This window comes from Pimephales promelas, chromosome 24 (assembly GCF_988280905.1).
Source record: "Pimephales promelas chromosome 24, fPimPro1.hap1.1, whole genome shotgun sequence".
Taxonomy (NCBI): Eukaryota; Metazoa; Chordata; class Actinopteri; order Cypriniformes; family Leuciscidae; genus Pimephales; species Pimephales promelas.
In genome coordinates this window covers 4,199,092-4,220,702 of record NC_142792.1, presented here as the reverse complement: position 1 = coordinate 4,220,702, position 21,611 = coordinate 4,199,092, and the positions used below count along the sequence as shown (strand labels likewise).

General features: G+C 36.1%; 1 protein-coding gene across 1 annotated transcript in view; it reads left to right on the top strand.

Moving 5' to 3' along the window:
• The window catches only part of cdk17 (cyclin dependent kinase 17), a 42,990-nt gene that overhangs the window by 19,564 nt on the left and 1,815 nt on the right, over positions 1 to 21,611 (top strand). The window contains exons 2-16 of the mRNA XM_039667740.2: positions 1,642 to 1,790; positions 8,084 to 8,248; positions 12,657 to 12,790; positions 14,985 to 15,110; positions 17,103 to 17,159; positions 17,578 to 17,692; positions 17,778 to 17,872; positions 17,977 to 18,039; positions 18,177 to 18,300; positions 18,977 to 19,097; positions 19,210 to 19,307; positions 19,863 to 19,968; positions 20,316 to 20,358; positions 20,640 to 20,730; positions 20,853 to 20,930. Coding sequence (XP_039523674.1) covers positions 1,664 to 1,790; positions 8,084 to 8,248; positions 12,657 to 12,790; positions 14,985 to 15,110; positions 17,103 to 17,159; positions 17,578 to 17,692; positions 17,778 to 17,872; positions 17,977 to 18,039; positions 18,177 to 18,300; positions 18,977 to 19,097; positions 19,210 to 19,307; positions 19,863 to 19,968; positions 20,316 to 20,358; positions 20,640 to 20,730; positions 20,853 to 20,930 — 1,543 coding nt within the window. The 5' untranslated portion in view covers positions 1,642 to 1,663. The remainder of the gene's footprint in view (positions 1 to 1,641; positions 1,791 to 8,083; positions 8,249 to 12,656; positions 12,791 to 14,984; positions 15,111 to 17,102; positions 17,160 to 17,577; positions 17,693 to 17,777; positions 17,873 to 17,976; positions 18,040 to 18,176; positions 18,301 to 18,976; positions 19,098 to 19,209; positions 19,308 to 19,862; positions 19,969 to 20,315; positions 20,359 to 20,639; positions 20,731 to 20,852; positions 20,931 to 21,611) is intronic.

The window sequence follows — 21,611 nt, the reverse complement described above, 5'->3', positions numbered from 1 at the left end:
TAATCTGACGCTGGCAATACAATAGGCAGAAAGAGTCCCGCTGCCTCCCCATAGCAAGGTGTTTCCTGCCTAAAACGGTGCAAAGTCAGCATGTATTGAGAGAAATACACACGCACACAAACACATTAAAGGTGTAGCCTATTAAAAAGTCTTTAGAGAATCCAAGCATGAGTGATCATGTTTTACACACTTTAATCTTGTTTAAATCACCATTATGCATGCCCTTGAGTAGTTTATAGCTATTATAAAATGGTAACACCAGTATTAAACTAAGATAACAATGTATTTTTAATCATTTTTAAGCATTACGGATTAATTTATTTATTAAATGCATTTATTAATTTAAAATATATTCTAAATACATTTCTATTTATTTGTTATTTCAATTTATTTTTAAATACATTTAATATTGGATATTTATTTTTGCATGATCATTTTTCCAATTTTTACATTCAGAGACTACCTTTGCCTTCAAACCCTCATTCAATCAGAACTATCTTTTTATTTTTTATTGCATGTCTCATTGCTGTTATTTATTTTAAGAAAATGCATTGGTGTAAAGGGAATTATGGCGCATGTGGGAGTGTGTGTTTTAATAATGCACAACCATGTGTTGAAGTGCCTATAACAACAAAATACAGTCTCATGAATATTTGATTAAAAGGATTTTTATTATTAATGAGGCTTTTTTATATATATATATATATATATATATATTCTTGGCACATGCAAGTCAAAGTCCTGCTGTTTACATTAAAAACCATCCCACTGGATCTTACAAATATGCACAAAAAAAACAAGGCCTCTACATTGATCTTTATTCTTAGGACTCCATGAAATGGTTTGACAAGCAACAGGAAGTTGAGGTGGGAAGTATTGAAGGGCTCTGAAAAATAGCCAGCATGTCAAAGCTTGGTAAAAATGCAATAAAGACTTTAATTCCAGAAATTGTTGGCATAGTAAATGGGAAAGTACTAGCATTACTGCCGAAGATGCACTGGCAAGCTGTTATTTGCTTTTGCTACTAACCAGAAACCAGCATTAGGGGGATGGGATGGTCTCTTTTTAGTGAACATTTTATTGGAGTACACTTGTGCGTACTAGATGAGTCATCCCTATTTTGGTCCGTTTTCCTGGAAGAGAAGTACAGTAAATTTTAATTTACATGCACTTAAAGTTGCAGAGTTTTGATTTAAATGGTCATTTTCATGAACTAGCCTAAACTCTAACAGCTAAAACAAATGCAAAGTATTTGAAAACTTTTTTTTACTCCCTCTATGTAATGCGTATTCTTCTTTTTAGGCTGCGCTTAATCCACAATGCCACTGAGTTTAATAATAGTAAAAAAAAAGTGGTAACGCTTCCTTTTACAGTCCAGTTACCCATGTAAATACTATGTACTTATTTTAGTAACTACAATTACTGGGTAATAACTAGTACTAACCCTGAACCTACCCCTGTTCCATGTACTTACCTTATATTAGCCAGTACTTTCCAGGCAAGTACACTGTAAGTACTGTACTGTAAAATGAAGCGTTACCAAAAAAGTAAATTTTTAATGAAAAGAAGTCTACATGTCCCATAACCCAAAGGTATTTGCAGGCCGATGATGATTAACACGGTGTGTGTGTGTTCCCACAGGCCCCCCCTGCCACAGAGGCCCATGGAGAGGATGAAGAGGTTTAAGAGACGTTTGTCACTCACCCTGCGTGGAAGCCAGACGATCGATGAGTCTCTCTCGGAGCTGGCGGAACAGATGACCATCGAGGAGAACAGCAGCAAGGACAGCGGTGAGTGTGTGCGCTGCACCTTTCATATTGTTTGCTGTGTCTACAGTAGGCTATATTGTATGTGCAGGGTCACTGTTAGTAGTCCAGATTAGAGACTGATTTATTAGTGTTTTGATTAGCTTGTGGAACAAGAGCTCTGGAAAAGGTCCACGGGAGCGGAAAAAAGGCCCTCCTGTGTTAAGAATCAGGACGCAGGGGCTCTATAAACTGATTATCAGATTTTGTAGCTAAACTATTTTAGTAAAGTTCATTTTCTGAGGTAACGTACCCTTTTATTAAATACTGCTGCGTAGAAAACCTTTGCTGCACTCATTTTTCATCCATTTGACTTTTTTTCCACATTGTCATCTTTCAGAATTGCTTCCCCTAATATATTGCTTTGTCCACATACTGTATATCGCTACACTAATATGTGAAGACCACAAATATTCTGCTTTTTTGTAGCAATGTGAAGACGGCTGCATGTTTACTTTGGCCTGACCTCTGATGTTTTCATGGGTAGTGACTGGTCGCCTGTATTTCTTTCTAAAAAGTTATAGGAATAAATTTGAGGCATTTAATTGAATCTCTTAAAATAATTTATAATTTATGTGTGTACTTGATTGTTCTTGTTTCATGACTACTCCTGGTTCAATAGAAGTCATTCTGGAGTGTAAAACACAAATGTAATGCTTTTGTTTTTGTGAATTCTTATATTACTTCTCTATTCCCTTTGAATACTGTATTCTCCCTTTTTATTTTTATTTTTTTATATTAGGGGAAGTCAAGTTAAACTCAGTCAAAAGCAATTTTTGCTTAATGATTATTAACACAAAAATGAATTCTAATTTGTTCCTAGTTTTATTTAAAAAAGGCCTACATTGGTACTTACAATGGAAGTTAACAGGAACAATTTTTAGAGGACACAACTTTTTGTCCATATTTATTTGAGATGTTTTATAGTAATGGGCAGTTGTTTTGGGCTTTAGGCATTACAATTTTTACTTTAAAGAGAAAACTAATTTTGTTCCCCCTTTAAAATCACCTTAGCACACATTTTGTTTGTCTATGAGTATTTTATTGTTTGCGGATTGTCCTGTTTACTTCCACTGTAAGTGTCTTCAAAAAAGAGAGAAGTGACAGATTTAATATTATGCCATTTTATTTTAAATGAGTAGTTTCTCTTTTGTTCACAGTATTTACACCCAGAGTATTTTATTTTCTCTGGGTCACCTGTATTGACCACGTTAGCACAGGTTAGTTACCCTGACAGCCATTACAAGCTGACTTGAAAAGCTGTCATTCTTTCATCCTGATCTGTCATAACTGAAGTCTTTGCCATTTTTGTGACCATAAACAGTGCTGAGCCAGGCCTGATGTGAGAAAGCTCTGCTGTCATTCTCCCAGTCAGCCTGAATGCCTAAAGCAATGCAGTTTCAGTTGAATGGGAAAGAACCAAGCAAAACACTCCCTGTCCTCTTCCTCAAAGTGTTTTTTATTCTCCTCGCTCTTGTATGTCAGCTAGCTAGTAATTACGTAACAGCAATGACACCCCTGTGAGGAGCATGTGACGGCCTGTAAGAGATGGGCTAATTTAGCTCTGTTGCCTTTAGGCAAACCTGAAGGATGGACCAGAATCACACAGACTGTTTCAGACCGTACAATGAGACTCTGTAAACTGGAAGTCAGTGTGGTTAGATCCAGTGTGTTCCTGCATACCTTCTGTCCCCAGAGCACCCCTGGCCCGTGATGTATGCTCGACTGAGGGAAAACAGTAACCACACTTATCAAAAGCACACATTCAACTACCAAGTTTTTTTGGCCAAGACAGGATGGACGTTCCACATCCTTATCGGAGCACCTATTCAGGGAGGGTTATAAAGTGCACCCCAATATGCTATTTTAAAGGCATAGTTTTGTTTCTGAGGTCTCCATATGTTTACATGCATCCAAAATTTACAATTCACCAAAACATAAGTTACGAAATGCCATGAGAATGTGTAGTCAAAACCCTTCCTAGACAGCATTTTTAGGCATAAAAACTAAGGACATCAAAATTATGCTGCGTTATCACACATCTCATTTTAACCAAAATTTAAGGTAGCATTGCATGCTCTTCTCATGTATAGGCATTCCCTGAATGCTTTAAGGGTTAAACTGAAGTGACTTTTTTTCTATCCAAGTGCTGTTTTTTGTTCATGAGAATATTTGCATTGCAACATATTTAGTAAATTTATCAAATCTGTGATGTGAGCATTAGCTGATTTGTCTGTGCTTTATCTGAGAAACGTATTTGTGCATGCTAGCATGCACATTTCTCTTTAGTCATTTATAATTATTTATTTGTTTGTTGCCTCGGAAGCTAGTTGTGTAGTCATCGAGACAACTTAATAGGATTGGCACTGAGCCTGTGTGTAAATCTTTGAATTAACAGTGACATTTATGTTGTCCGCAGTGCCCTGACAGTAACAACATCCTCCCTCAATCATGCCCTTAAACCATCACAACACAATCCTTAGGTTAACGCTAACATTCAGAGAATGTTTTTGTTTTTTCTTCTTTGTGAATGTTGCACTCTTTCACCAGTACACTTGCATTGATGCATAACGGTCTAGATATGCCCACTCAGCTATGCATACATGCTTTCAGTGTGGCTGTTTTTAGGTCTGTGTGTTGAATGTGGGGAATGGCAGTGTTGTTGACCCAGCCGTTTTTTTTAGTCAGACTGATGAATGTTTTATGAAGACCCATTACGTAAGGATCTTATGCCACTCTCTTCTCTTTCCTTTAATCCACACATTAGATAGGGTATCTAACTTCTGCTAAATCCTCTTTCACTGCAGCCCTATCTGGATTAACTTTCAGAGGAATTTTATGCACTGTGATGGGTGTTAGATGTCAGCTGATATTTTATGTGAATAACAACCTTTAATTAAAAATTATTCCGGTTATAAAGTTGTTGTTTTTTTTTCATTAGGTGTTTTAAAACGTCTGAAAGAATAATTTAATTAAAATATTTAAAAGTTCTGTGTTAATTATACATTAAATGAGCCATGTGATTTATAGTCTCACTTTAGCCTCAGGAAAGATATGCATGCAATACGGAAATGAGAGTAAACTAATTAGGATTTTGTCTCATTAACGTTGAAGACTGTATCGTATATATATATATATATATATATATATATATACATATATACTGTATATATATATATATAACATAACATAACATATAACATAACTAACATTTAATTATCAGCTACTGGTCTGTTAATGTTTAAACATTGTATGGTTTGTTTGTTTAATAATAATAATATTCAATATTATAGTATTAGTCTTTTGCCCACAGGAGAGACATGAATGCTACATGATAGATGGTTGTTTTTTTTGTAATGCTTCCTCAAATTTCAGACAGTCTTTGTTTTTTTAATGTTTGTGGTCTGGTCCAGAACAGGACAGAAGATCTGCCTGGCTAATAGTCATGCATGTGGTTTTGTGTTTTTTTGGGCTCCTCCATATTTCAAACTCCCTCTGATATCCTTTGTCTCAATAATGAAGAAATCGAGTGAATTTCTGTGTGCCTGTGATCATTTTGGCACCAGGAATGGATGTTTCAGGCGCTGCACAAAGAGCCCGTCACCGGAGACTGTCGGCACAGCAACCGTAGACCCAACCTTGCTTTGGGCCCAAGAGCTTCTGCTGACATGAAGTATTTTCCCCAGGAGTGCTGTTGCTTAGCAACAAGACAGGAGAGACGTAGAGTTTACATTTAATGTACTTGTGCCATGCATGTGAAAAAAATGATCAAAATATTTTCTAAGTATTGGGAAAAATAGCTTTTTAGACCACTATTTTGTCTTAACTCCACACCCACTGATGCTGTTGATTGGACGTTCCTGCATCTGACAGCATGACATAGCGTCACGGGCCGACCTGTGGAGCGTTACCATGGCGTTGGCCGTGGAACATTCCAGAGTTTCCATGATGCTTATATGGAAATACGGCCCCTGTGTGCAGCTGGTCTCTGAGTGGAACTTTAGACACATGGGCTCGGATGGTTCAGACCTGAGCTGGGCTGTTTCGAGGTGTGTGTGTGAGCCTGGTGTTTTGTTGGATTCCCCTTAGTAAGCAGATTGAAAGGCCTGTTGTAATCAGAGACACAGATGTGGTGTGGGAAGATATGAGCGAGAGAGGGCGACCACAGCGAAAATGAGAACGCTCTCTGAATAAATGAGGATACGCCATCAGCATTTCATGTGCAGGCATCAAAACACTATTTAAAGTCGACATGAAATCATAATTGATTCTATTGATCTGCTTGGGAACTATTTATCATTACTTGTTATTGCAAAGAAAAAGAAGATTGCATTCGTAATTTTTCATCACAATGTAATAACTTGCTCTGCCTATAAAAATGTTTTTCCATTTATGCTGACATCATCAAATCCTCCCTTTCCCCTCCAAACTTCATAAAGAGATCAGTTTTCACAATTCAGTCAAATCACTGAGGATACAATCGAGCCTATTTTTTTTTAAGTTTTCTATTTCACTTTACCTCTCCTCACACTTCACGCTTCACTTTTCACTAGTGCTGGGCGGTATACCGGTTCATACCGAAAACCGGTGTATTTTTTTTGTTATGATGTTAATTTTTAATATACCGCCATACCGATGTATTTAATTACAGAACGTTCGAAACGAATATTACACTGCGACACCGACACTGTTTCAGACCGACCCTTTACAATGTTGCACTTCTAAGCAGTGATGGTGAGGTTCAACGCTTCACTTTACACTTTTTCACTTCATTCTACCTTTTTCTTCACTCCATGCTTCACTTTTCACTCCAGTCCACACTTTACACTTTTTAATTCATTTCTATTTTCACTTTACTATTCAATTCACACTTCACTTCAATCCTGTTGATGTGTTCATTTAGTCTTAGTTTGAATATTTGATTTACACTATCCTACACTGAACAAAACTTCATGTCCAATTTTTAAACACCTAAAAAATAAAAAAAAATAATTTTTAATTCATAAAATAGTTTTTATATAAAAAAACATTTTTTTATATCTGTTCTTTAATTAAATTTGATGTTCATAAATCGATGGACCCAGAATTGTTTTACAATTTAATCGATCCCTTTACTTTACATATAATTTTCTCTCTATTATACTTTATATCTATAATGCTTTATAAAAAAAAATAATAATAATAAAATTAACCTAAAATGTTTGCTAAGTTGTGAATATTTTTAACTAATCAATTAAATCAATATTCAATATTTTCTAAAATATTAGCATAAACTAACTTTGGAACACAATAAAAAATACATTTATTTTAGGGAACCCATTAGTACCCCAGTCCAGAATTCAGGATCTTAATGCTTTAATATGATCCAGGGGTCAAATTTGAACTAGGCGGGTGCAGTTTCTTAGGACGTCGTGCGGGTTAAATATAAGAGACATTTTTGCTTGGGTTATTTGAAGACACAGAGCCTCGCTATTTGTGTGTTGTGTCTTTGAATGCTGAGGAAGAATGACTTTTAGATTACAATGTCCCAAGCACTTTATCTCCTTATGTAATGCAATACCAATGCATTGCTCTGTGTTTATATATATATAATATAGGTGGGTGTGTGGGTTGGTGGGTGGGTGGGTGTGCGCAAGCTTAAGGAGGCATTGTTTGACTGGACAGGTGGTGTGAGCAGAGACAGGTGGGAGGTGGACAGGTGGAGTCGGAGTACACACACATACACATTCACATGTGTGATGGTCATATAACCTCTACAGACATTGAAGTTAATATATGCAGTGAATTTTTGTTATCTAAAATTCACATAGGCGTCACTGTCGAGTGTCAAATAGTTGGTTTAAGATGGTAGCGATGCTTCTATTGGTTGATATGTTGCAATTTTGATTAACTTTAATACTCGTGTCAATTGTCAGAATTTGTTTGATTGATGCTTTTTCAAGCCTTGAGTTGATTGGCTCAAATGACTCCAGCTGCTTTCCTGTTGGTTTAGACATTGCCATAGCAACTCCTTTGCAACGATTGGCTTGTCTTCCCATTAAAAGTGAAAAGCACAGCAGGTGTTGCCTTCCCAGCATTTCTCAGCTTGATGGGAAGTGAAAGATATAGGTGAATGTCAAGTCATCACCAGTTTCTAGTTAGTTGACTTAACTTTGACCTCAGTGTAACCTCATGTAGTGAAGTATTCATTTTAAAGAAGTATTCACCGCCTCACACTATATAAATCTATTAATGCAATTATACTAATGCTGTATGTGTGTGTTTTGTTGTTATTTCAGAGCCCATCGTGAGGAATGGCCGGCCGCCCTCCTCCCACAGCATGCACTCATTTTTGCACCAGTACACGGGCTCCTTTAAGAAGCCGCCTCTGCGCCGACCGCACAGTGTCATCGGGGGAAGTTTGGGGTCCTTCATGGCCATGCCTCGAAACGGCAGCCGCCTCGGTGAGTGACCACACACACATACAGGCTGATTGGAAGAGGCTTTATTAAAAGACATAGTTTTCAGCATTAAAATTTTTTTTGCGTATACATGCATATATATATATATATATATATATATATATACACACACACAAACACACACAGACTATAAATTATGTATATATTATAAATTGTGTGTTTCGTTTACTTTTAACAGATTTTATTTATATTTTATATCATTTTATTTATTTTTAAGCTGTTACAAAATTTTAATAATGCTATCTTTGTTTTTTATTTATAATATTATTTAGTTATAATTGAATTCAACTTTTTTGTTTCACTAGTTCATTATTAAAATTATTATTATTACTTCATCTGTTTAATAATAAAAATTTGAATTATTTATTACTTTAATTTGGTTTATCTTAATAAAATAAAATAGTATATTTTAATATTACAGTTACTTTTAAAAAAGTATAATTTGATTAATTCAATTTCCTTAGTTAGAATTTAATTATCATTTAAACCTGTTTCACTTTTTCATGATTCATTTTAGAGTTATTTATTCATTTACAATTCATGTAAAAAAACTATATTAAACATAAATTTTAATATAATTGTCGGCCTGATGAAGTGCTTTATAGCAACTACAAGTGTTAATGATTCACATATTTGCCTCAAACTTTTAAGTTAATGATGGAGTGGATGTGAAACACATGGTGTGGATGAAGCTTACGTGGTGTGAGTGATTCAGGTCTTACTCATCTTCAACCAATCCCAAATATGCCACCCACTTTCAGTTTAATGGTTGCTTCTGTTGGACTGCCAGCAACCGACCTTCTTCTCTCTGAAAGTATGTAAGAGATAACACGCATTATATTAATGATCTGCCATGTAAAAAATTCAGGTCAGCAGAATCTTGGTGTGATGAATATGGGTCGATCAACCTTTTCTCCCTGTTGTCATGGGAGCAGTCATATCTAACCCCGGTGTACATGTGTGTAACTGCACGAGTGGGTGTTCACACACACAGAACGAGCTCACACTGGCAGGAAGTGAGTCAGAGGAAGGTTAGTGGGGGAGGCGACCGTGCAAGAAGTGTGTATCGCAGTTAAGCAGTTCCGTCCGGGCTGCTCTCGGAGTGAGTGTGTGTTCATGCATGGTGCTTCCCATACGTGAGGTTATTATTTACCAGCATCTCAGACACAGGTCCAGACGTGTCCGTTCTCGCGTTCTCATCCACCAACAGCGATGTCAGAGAGCAATCGCTTGTTTATTTGGCACAGACTGTGGAATTTGTAAGCTGTCATGTAAATGTGTTTGATAAATAATCCCTTGAATAGGATGTATTCCAGTTTGGAGTGGTGTCAGGCAGCCCAAGACAGTCTGGAGTTTATTAGAGTTTGACCCACTTTCGTTCTTGCAAGATTTTTCCGTGCCACACTTTTTGAAAAAAATAAAATAGATCACTGCGCTTTCTAGACTTTCACGGCATCAGTTAAAAGACGGCGGGAGGAAAGGGGAAGACGGAGTGATGGGGTGCGACTGACTGATGATATGCCTAAAAATTACTAGTGAGGTTGTCTCGGGCTTGACGAAATGAAAGAGCACGGCGCTTGTGATGTTGAGAGGACGAGGTAGGCAGATGAAAGACAGGAAAGGGAGAGTGAACGGAGGGAAGTGGGGTGATCTGCCAGAGCAACTCGTTACCTGCGGTATGTCAGATTACAAAAAAAATAGGACACATTACCTGCAACTGCACACACTGTCAAACACACACACACTGAGAACAAGAGGCCAGGAATTAAGGATCCCATACAACATGGAAAAGGGGTGGACTAAAAGTGTATTTATTAGGGCTGTCAAACGATTAATCGCATCCAAAATAAAAGTTTGTGTTTACATGATATATGTGGGTGCACTGTGTATAATTATTTTATATATATAAATACACACACATGCTTGTATATATTTAAGAAATATTTTCATGTAAATACTGTATATAGATTTATATATAAATATAAATATTTTACATATAAATAATATTTTTTTTCTTAAATATACATGCATGCGTGTGTGTGTATATATATATATATATATATATATATATATATATATATACAAAATAATTATACACAGTGGACCCACATATATTATGTAAACACAAACTTTTATTTTGGATGCGATTAATCGCGATTAATCATTTGACAGCCCTAGTATTTATAATGTTAACAAATGAGACCTTGTTGTAAATTTTGCGTTGACATTATTTTGATTAAGATAATTCCCCCAATATTTATTTATTTTGTTTCATTTTATTTTTTTTCATAAATTAAATTTAGTTTAGTAAATATAACTTTGGCATATACTAACATTTGTTTTTAATTGATCACTTTTGATCAGACTGCAGTCATGAGAATTAATGGGGATAATGTGCTCAGTTGGCTTAAGCTGCATCTATTTTGTATTATCCCTCTCGTCTGAAGATATCCGAGCAGAGAGACAGCAGACAGCTGCGTGTGATAATGGATGGCCCTCAGGTTAGGTACTTTTTACTGCCACGGCCAGATAAAAGAGCGGGCCGATATGTCACCCTTGGGGGACGCCGTCTTATGAGGTGAGGGGCGGAGGGGGCCGTGAGCCAGCAAACAGCCTGCCATAAAACTACACAGCACGACCGCACCTTTACACTCTTTTTCTAGTTCCCAGCTCTCTTTTATGCGGGAATATAATCTCTTTTCTTCCGGAACAGCTTTTATTTTCCATTGCTTTTAGTCCGCCCCTTTTCCAAGTACTAGAAGACTTCATGTTCATGTTGTTTGGGATTCTTAATTCCTGGCGGCTTGTTCTCAATTAGTCTGTGCGTTTGTTTTTTAAACCCCGATTACATCATGATTTGGCCCATAGGCCATCTCAGATAAGCTGGATCATATTATTATGTAATAGAGAAGAGTGGAGGACATAGTTCATAATCACTCACTGTATGAACAAAAAGCACATCTCTTCACAGTTTCCTTGTTTTCTGTATAATCCATGTCTTTCTCTGGAATCAGGCCATAGGTAAATGTGAATAGAGCATGTGTGTTCATGTCATGTTTGACTCGTTTTCATGAATATGAAGAACTGCAGGAGGGTTATTGACAGACGTGCGGCCTAATGGGCTGTGTGTAAGTGTACTCTGCTTTATACAGGTGTGTGTGTGTGTTTAAAGGGAAAGAGGATGAATAAGGTCTTTCACTGAAATCACATGTTGCTTTTCCAACCCACACACACACACACATTAGGTTGATTCCCGAATCACTATATAATATTCTATGTAGTATACAAGATTAGTGTGTCCCAAATCATATTATGCTAAAAATAGTATGCCAAATGTATTTTTTTTGAGCCGATTTGTAATCTTCTTAGTAGCACATCTCTATGGTTAATAATGTAATAGTTATGCCTTTAAAGTGTGTCTGGGGCCTAAAGTCAGTCATCAGCAATATTTGCTTTTTCAAGGTATCAAAGGGCTACAAATAATTAAAAAGTTTCAGTGTAATTGTTTTGATGACTTTTTGTGACTTGAAACCAATTGGTAAATGCTCTCTTTTAAACACTATTTTTAAAAGGAATAAAACGTTTAATTTTAGATATTTTTTCGCATTTAAAGGCACAGTATGTAAGTTTTGCCACTAGAGGTCGTCTATTCTACACAATAACAAATAAGTAGCTTGATGGCGCTGTGAATGAGCGTGGAATCATGGGAGGTGTCGTCTTTACCTCCACAGCCAGTGGAAAGCAATCTGATGGGACTCAGGCAGAAATCATGTTCATGGGTGAGCTAATGTATTAAAGTTTATTAACGTTACTGTGGTATGAAGCAGGACGGGGCCGAGAGCCCAGGACATTTTATATTGCTGTTTTCATTATGCGTATATATGCCACAATCGGCCACCGATCTTATTTAAAATAGCTGAGTTCTCTGGATTTAAACATTGTTGTAAACATTTGGGATAATGTAAGTAGACAAGTCAACAAAACAACATTGTTCTAGTGGTTTTTGGCCTTTCTTATTTAAAAATCTTACATATTGTGCCTTTACCTCAATTTTCAAACTTGAACTAAACCATTTTAAGTATTAAACATATCCGTTAATCTCCAATTTAAATATCCATTTAATTATTTACTTTACAATAAGGTCTCATTTGTTAACATTAGGCCTAGTTAATGTATGAACTAACAACACTTATTCATCTGTTAATGTTTGAAATCCAGTTGTTCTTTGTTTGTTCATGTTAGTTAATAGTGCACTTACTAATGTTAACAAATACATCTTTTACATGCATATGCTAATAAAACTTCCCAAAAACTCCATTAGAGCAGCAGCAGATCTTGCACACATATATCACACGTTTTCATTTTCTAACCTCCTCTTCCTCTCTCCCAGACATTGTTCATGAGAATCTGAAGATGGGTTCGGATGGAGAGAGCGATCAGGCCTCAGGGACGTCCTCGGACGAAGTGCAGTCGCCCACCGGCGTGTGTCTCCGCAACAGAAATCATCGGCGCATATCCATGGAGGTAAGACAGAACATTAATGAATCAGCAGCACAAACCTCCCTCATGCTCAGTTATTCACAGGACTCTGCGTGCTTTACCCTGAAAGCTTCAGACTGGGTGATGTGTCATTACTAAGAGCTTTATTTTTGGCTTTGGGTAGGTGGAGGGATTCCTCTGATGTGCTTTTTTTTTCTTTTTCTCGTTCCCCATCTCATCCTTTTCTATTTTCTCCCACACCTTGTTAGTCGGCTTTTCTTCTTTCTCCGCAATGATTCTTTAATCAGATGATCTAAAGAAATCTGTAGGCAGTTGTAGATGGTATAAGAGGTATAACTTCTGCAGGTTGAAAGCTCTCAGGTGTTAAACGTCAATTACCAACCTCAGTTTTGAAGATCTAAGGTCTTAGCCAGTAAAAACAAGTTGGTGTCTTAACCAGCCACAACAAGTAACAGGATACGGTCAGAATGGTTTGGTTTCTTTTTCCAGGCTTAAGCACTTCATAGACACGCCCCCTGTAAAATCTCATTGGTTCAAAATCTCCTCATTACCATGCTGGATGTGATTGATGCATCGTGTGGCATTTTCAGTTTGTGAGGATAGAAGAAAATCACCTGAAACAGGCGTTGCATTTGCTTAGGACAGTGTCAGACTGAATTTCAATCATATGCATCTGTGTCTGTCTGGTGATGTTTGAGCCGCTGTTTGATATTAAATAGCGCCTTGCCTTCCTCTGTTACCGCACACATAGATCTGAAAGGAATGGATTCTGCCTCTTTTTTTCTCATTCCCTCTTTCCTTTCTTTATCATCCCAAGTCTTTATTCTCTTTTCTGCAGTACAATGTTAAAAAGAGGGTTTGAAAACCACCGTTAGAGGATTTTGAAATAGGAAAACTTCTCTTTTTTTATCATGATTAACCTGAATACATCAAGACATTCACGTCACACTCTTGCTACATATACAGCATTTAAAGCTTCTTATTCTGGGGTTTTAATTGCAAACCTCAGTCTGAACTAGTTATTTGACCATGTGTTCCTCACCGTCTCGGTCTCCGGGGTTATGTTGCCCCCTGCTGTATGAATTGGGTTACTGCGACTAAATGCACATTATTAGACAAATGTCAATAAATATGTAGATTTTGAAACAATGTTGTGTGTGTATATATACGGTTGAATCTCATCAAGGGGTGTCCAGATCATATTTGCCAGGTACATAAATAAAAGAAATTGCATAAACAAAATAGTCTACTATTATGATTATGGCTTATAAGATTTTCATGCATTTGAGCTCCTTTTATTCCCAAAAGCTCATTACAGTAACATGGGAAAAATATAATATACATATATAAAAATGATAATAAACATCATTCATATTTATTATAAATAAATACGTAATTTTAAAAATATAAATTTAAAGTATAAAATGTCGTGATAGCATTTGTTACACTGCCTTTGAAATGACGGTATGATGTAGTATTAGTTACACATAATTTACTGTTATTACTATAGTAAATACATGCAACATGTGAGTAGTGTTACAAAGACTTATGCATACAAGTTTGTAACATTTTCTTTGTCATTTCCCCTTTTCTGGATCATGATTTATTTCTTTATTCTTTTTTTTTTCTTTGTGATTTTCATTATTCTCAAAATCATTGATTCTAATTAGATTCTCATTAAGTATGACAGTAATGAAAATCATCCTGTCTAGAGACTTTAAATAGCTCAATTAGTGTTTTTTTTTTGCATTACAGTATTAAGAATTGAGGGGAAAATATTCATTATTTAAGATTAATGTTATTAAAAATAATGCAAAAATAATCCAGAATATTATGTGTTTCTTTTGATTTGCGGTGAAATTTTTCACCTCTTATTCAATCTAGTACTCAAGTATTGGACTGATAAGTTCTTCATGCTGCACGCTTCTTTATAAGTAGCCTGTGGGTGGAGAAAAACAACACGTGAGAGAGATGTAAATGGAGGAGATTCGAAGCATGATGGAGGGTTATTTATGGAAGATGCTAATGCTTTGGTTTGAAAATGGCTGTAGGAAGTCACGCTATCTTATTTAAAACACACACACAATGCTTTCAGACGAGATGCACAAACCAGATGAAAATTAGTCACCAAGCATCAATTTTTAATCTGATTCCTACTTTGATATAAACCCAGCTAATTTTGTCCCTTGTGACTGACTGTGTGTGTGTGATTTCTCAGGACCTGAATAAACGCTTGTCTTTGCCTGCTGATATCCGGATTCCTGACGGTTACCTGGAAAAGCTACAGTTGAGCAGTCCGCCGTTCGACCAACCCCTCAGCCGACGATCACGTAGAGCCTCGCTGGTAAGTTGTGCGCATAAACCCTTAGGGTCATCTTTATAATGGTTTAACAACATTAACAGGTAATGTCTTAAATGCTCCCTACTAATTTTGTATGTTTTTGTGCTTCGTCTGAAACACATAAACATGCAAACCTCACCATTTCATCTCAGAAGCAAATTAATCACCACATCTTACTTGCGTCTTGCAATGTGGTGTGAATATCTTTGTGGAGCATATCAGGAGTAGAGCATGATGGGACATTTATCTAGCAACCACACTGCATAGAAAAACTAGGTTTCTAATTTGAAATGAATGGATGTGAGATCATGGTGTTCAAGATTAATAAACCGTTTTGTTTCAAACACACAAACACAATGTGGGATTATGTAGATTATTCAGTCTGCCCGGGTTAAAACTATTACATGACTGTCAAACAGTAAGCCATTGTCACGCTGAGAGATATGGGTTTAAACATTGAGAAAGTTTTTTTTTTTTTTTTTTTTTTTAAGTCTAATGCTGTGTTTTCGATCTGTTTAATGGACAATTCTGTCAGCATTTACTCATCCTCATGTCATACAAAACTAGTTTGACACTCTTTCTTCTGTGGAACACAACAGGAGATGTTTTGAACAATGTGTAAGATGCTAGTTTTAGCCATCAATGCAGTGGAATCATTCAATAACTACGAGCCGTCAAGCTCCAGAAAGCAATATTATTAGCCCTGTTCTGGGTTTCTAATATATGTTCGGTTAAGCTTGTAATGCTTTAGTGTACAAGGATTTTTCTAGTTGAATGTCATTGACATGCAGGTCATATTTCACCCCAAAATTATCTATCTATCTGTCTATCGTTCTATTGTTCTATTGTTTTATGATGAAGTCCAAAAGGCTTTTGCACTACATTACAATTCTTTTGAAGCTGTGCGATAATTTTTTTGTGCGTCTTTTTTGGTTGCAAACTGTGATCTGATCAAATGAGATCATAGAATAACAGCTTATACACTGTAAAAAAAAAAGACAAAAGTTATGCCTTAAATTAAGTAATATCAACTTTGATGTTTGTCATTTTAACTTAAAAAAATTACATATTTAAAAATTGGTTTAATCTACAAAAGAATTCAAAATCTAATTGGTATAACAAAAGAAAAGTTTAAATTGCTTAATTTTGGTGAGTTAAAGCAATTTAAAACCATACGTTGTCAATTTATTAATCATAATTTTTTGTACAGTGCACAAAACTATCATATACATGCTTTATAAAACATATTGAAATATATTGCACAAACCATATGGCCTATATTTTAAAATTTTTAATTTAAAAACAAAAAATCTCATTGGACATACTTTAATGTATGCAAAATACATTTTTGAAGAACTTTAATATTCCATAGATGGAAAAAAGTCAAATGAATTTGAAATGACATGAGGGCAAGTAAAATATTTTTTGCTTAAGCTGTTCTTTTAAGAGTAAAAGATTACATCTGAAGAATATTAAGCTGAAGTTAATGAGTACACAGTCCACAGCAAGCTTTTCAAAACAACATGGACTGCTGCGGATCAACCCGGCCCATTGACGAGAAACCCAGTGTGTCGCTACGAACATTGTGTCGTACCCTCAGTTGAGCACAAAGACACATACCATGTTCTTTGTCTGTAGGCTGCATACATTGGGGGTTTTGCATGTGAAAAGCCCCCCTGCTGGGTTTACTTGGCATCCATTGTTCTTAGCTGTCATCCGTCTATGTCGCCCTCACCTCCACCTCTCCATGTGTGTAAATTAGAGGGGGTGTATGTTGTTCTGGTGCCCCCTGGTGCCCGTGGGAGTCTGAATACAGTGTGTGTGATTAATGGCTTTGTCTGGGAAATGATTTTGGCTGCAGATATCAGAGATGGTGAGCAACACTCCAGACTCGTGTTTCTCCCTGATAAGGTCTGTTGAACACATGCAGGCTGTTCAGCATTAACCAGATCTCATTAATGAAGCAATCTCTCTCTTTTTCTTTTTTTTTTATAGTCAGAAATCGGCTTTGGGAAACTGGAGACCTACATCAAACTGGACAAGTTGGGAGAGGTACAGTTTCATAATTTCACCCTCATCAGCTGTCAGAAATGGTCATTTAAAAGTGAAATAATCATATAACTGAGCTTGTTCATAATAAGGCCGTTATTGAGATGACAGTCTTCAGATCATCAAAGTTCGGTATACTTAATATCACTGTACTTACTATAGTAATAACAGTAAACAGTTATTCATAATTACATGCAACTGACCCTAAACCAAAACCTAACCCTAAGTTATTAATTAATATTACTCAGTACTTAAATGTATAATTGCACTGTAACAAGGACTCCTTAAAATAAGGTGCAATCCAAAGTACTATGTTTCTTTTGTTAGTTGCACAGTAGGGACATAATTATTGGTTGCTACTTATCAGTAAATTATTAATCTGTTAAATACAAATCTAATCATTGCTGTGATTGTATTCTAGGGGACGTATGCCACTGTTTTCAAGGGGCGAAGCAAATTGACGGACAACCTGGTAGCTTTGAAGGAGATCCGGTTGGAGCATGAGGAGGGCGCTCCATGCACAGCTATTAGAGAGGGTGAGGAGTCTCTCTCTCACGCTCTTCGTCTAAGATACTAATGTTGATATTGCTCTGATCTATCCTGCAATTTTCTCTCTTTCAGTGTCATTATTGAAGGATTTAAAGCACGCCAATATCGTCACGCTTCATGATATTGTCCACACAGACAAATCCCTCACTCTTGTTTTCGAGTATCTGGTGAGCGAATGTCCCACGCTGCTCCTGTTTGTTGCTGTGTGCCATTCTGTTCCATTTGCTCCTCGTTCTGTTTATTCATTTGTTTTCCAATGGCTTTCCTGTAGGATAAAGATCTGAAGCAGTACATGGACGATTGTGGAAACATCATGAGCATGCACAACGTTAAGGTCTGTCCTATGTCTGTTTGCTGTAATTTATTTAGCCCCAAATGGATTTAACACAACAAACTGTTGTGTATTAGTGCAATGCAACACAATATGAAAGATTTGTGGTCTTCTAACATGTAGTCCATGTGTGGTTCTAGATCTTCCTGTTCCAGATCTTGCGAGGGCTGGCGTACTGCCACAAACGCAAGGTTCTGCACCGGGACCTGAAACCACAGAACCTGCTCATCAATGAGAGGGGTGAACTCAAACTGGCTGACTTTGGTATGTGTAGCACAGTGATAGCAAATAAATTAAATAAATGTCTCCTGTGTCCTCTATGCTTCAGAATCGTCAATGACTGCTCTTAAATATTCAGTTGAATATGAACGCACATAATTCATATACATTTAGATTTTTTACATGTATATAATTTTTTCAAATGTATATTACATATATATTATATACAGGTAATATATATAATATAACAATGAAATAAATTGCCATTATGTTGCAGTGTATATATACACACACACACACACAATCATATATGTATGTTTTATTTAATATATATACTGTATGTATATATATATATATATATATATATATAAGCATACATTTTTATTATATATATATTTATATATACAGTATATACACACACACACTATGTGTTACAGTTTGTTTAATATTATAAAATAAGTATAATATACATTTTTTTACTTGTACATTTTTATGGTATTCTTATTTTTTTGTAAATTTTTTTGTTTATTGGTAAACTTTTGTACATTTCATTTATATATATATATATATATATATATATATTTGTATACGTATATATATATATATATATATATATATATATATATTTGTATATTTATATATATATATATATTTGTATATTTTATATATATATGTTTAAGGAAAATAATATTTATTGCTCTTTGTTTGTGTGTATTTGTAGGTCTAGCACGAGCCAAGTCTGTTCCCACAAAGACATACTCTAATGAGGTGGTGACCTTATGGTATAGACCTCCTGATGTTTTGCTGGGATCCTCAGAGTATTCCACACAGATCGATATGTGGTGGGTAGTGTGTGTGTGTGTATATTGCTATGCTCATTTACATTCAGCATTCAGCGTTCTTCTCCTGCAGACGGTTGCTCTGTCTTATCCTCTCTCTTGATCTCGGTCTCAGGGGTGTTGGATGTATATTTTATGAAATGGCTGCAGGTCGGCCGCTGTTCCCAGGATCCACCGTTGAAGACGAACTGCATCTAATCTTCCGATTACTTGGTAAGCAGAAACACACACACACACACACACACACTCACACTCGTGCCAGCTCTCCAACTAAATGATTCAATTCAGAGCCTGTGTGATGAAACGCACACTTCAACTCCAGACATTACGACACTAAACCCACACACACACTCACTCACCAGACGTGTCATAGTGCTGAGACTCAGAAGTGCTTCTCACCTGCTTTACACACACATGGAAACTGTGAGATCACATGGTAGGTTACCTCAGTTCAGCTGAAATACTGTCCGGCTGACTCTTACCTGACGCGCTCCACTGCTCATCTCGGTGTGGAAATAGTTTTTAACAGCCATATATCTTTTTTATAATATATAAACTCTGCGCTCACTCACTCTCAACACATGCAAACACACGCATACTCACACACGCGCTCACTTACTCAGATACACACACTAACTTTTTTGGCCATCATATCAATTATTGGCCACAGCAACATAAATATCAGTACTAGAAAGTGTTAACCATGTTTTGCAAGTAGTGCAGGCTAGGTTTAAAGTAAAAAGTGTTGTTTTGGCTTTGTGTGATCAGGTACACCTACAGAGGACAGCTGGCCCAGCATCTCATCCATCGAAGAGTTCAAATCCTACAACTTCCCCAAATACAAGCCTCAGCCCTTCATCAATCATGCACCCAGGTACCATTGTATCTGTATCTCTGTGTGTGTGTACAGGTGCTGCATTTACTGTTTCATACAGTGTGTTTGTTGTGAGTTTGTGTACTCAGCGACTGTGCTGTGGCTTCAGTGTGTTTGTCTTGCCACACAGAGCAAATGACCATGACCTCAAAGCCTGTGTGTGAGTGTGCTGATGCTGCTGTGGGAAAGTTTGTGTATGTTCTGGTGTGTGTTAGAAATCCGTGTGCGTGCCAGTAAAGCAGGATTTCCTCTGGAATTTCTGAGGCCGTTTGCTTCCTTCCTTTCGTTTGCCCGTCTGATTTGTCAACCTGGCGATGGTCACATCTCTCTCTCTCCCTCTCTCTCAGGTTGGATACTGAAGGAATAGAGTTGTTATTGTCCTTTCTAAGGGTAAGAATGTGCCAGATCTATGGATTGCATCAAATAAAGGCCTTCACTTATATCAAACAATTATAAGTCTCTGTGACATAAAAAAAATAAAAAATAATAATAATTCAGAGCTATTCATTGTTAAAGATGTGTACTCCTCAGTAGTTATAGTAACAGTGATAATTATTAATATTTATTTATTTTGCACACAGATTTAAGTACATTTTAAATGCTGTTAATAAAATAAAAACCCTTTATCAGTCTGACAGAGCCATCCTCGTTTATTTTGGTTTTCTCCATAGTATGAGTCCAAGAAGAGGATCTCTGCAGATGAATCGATGAAACAACCCTACTTCAAGAGTCTAGGCATGCGTGTGCAAACACTGCCAGAGAGTGAGTGCCCTTACATACACACACACACACACACACCACTGCTCATGTACCACTGCATGATCGTACACACACACTGGTCACTCATATGTCACTCATTCTCATGATGTGCTGTGGTTCTGCAGACATATCTATATTTACACTGAAGGAAGTGCAGCTTCAGAGGGACCCCGGTTACCGGAACTCCTCGTACCCAGAGACAGGTATGAGTTTGCTTGATCAGTGCTCTGATCAGAAACTTTTTATTATTAGTTGTCAACCAGAATGGGTAATACTCAGGCATTTGTGTAAGTATTTTCTGGAACTGACACTACGGGGCACTGTTTGTAAGAGACCAATAGATATTGACCAGGTCAATTAATGAGGATGATTTTGGGTGATTTTTTTTAAATTAGCAATTAACTGATACCTGTGCCTCTTGCAGTTAAACTATAGCTATTGAATTAAATAATTGTATTAATTTTTTTTTGTACAAAAAAAAAAAAATCAAAATGAATTCTAACTTTAAATATATATATTTTAAATGTTTTATTAAATTAATTAATTAAATGTATAGCATATATATATATATATATATATATATACAAAAATATATAGTATATATATATATATAAAATTTTGTGTGTATGTATATTTACGCATATTAATATATACACATATATATACATACATACACACATTGTATACGTGTGTGTGTATAATGTGTAATGCAGAATTTAAATCACATTTTAAATTATATTTTTAATAAATTATTGTATAACTAGTTATTTATGCATATGTTATTTTATAATTATTTTGTAACCTTGTATGCCCTCTGTTTTCTTCTAATAAAATAACTAATATAACTGCATACATTTTAAATTAATTACATATGAAAAATATTT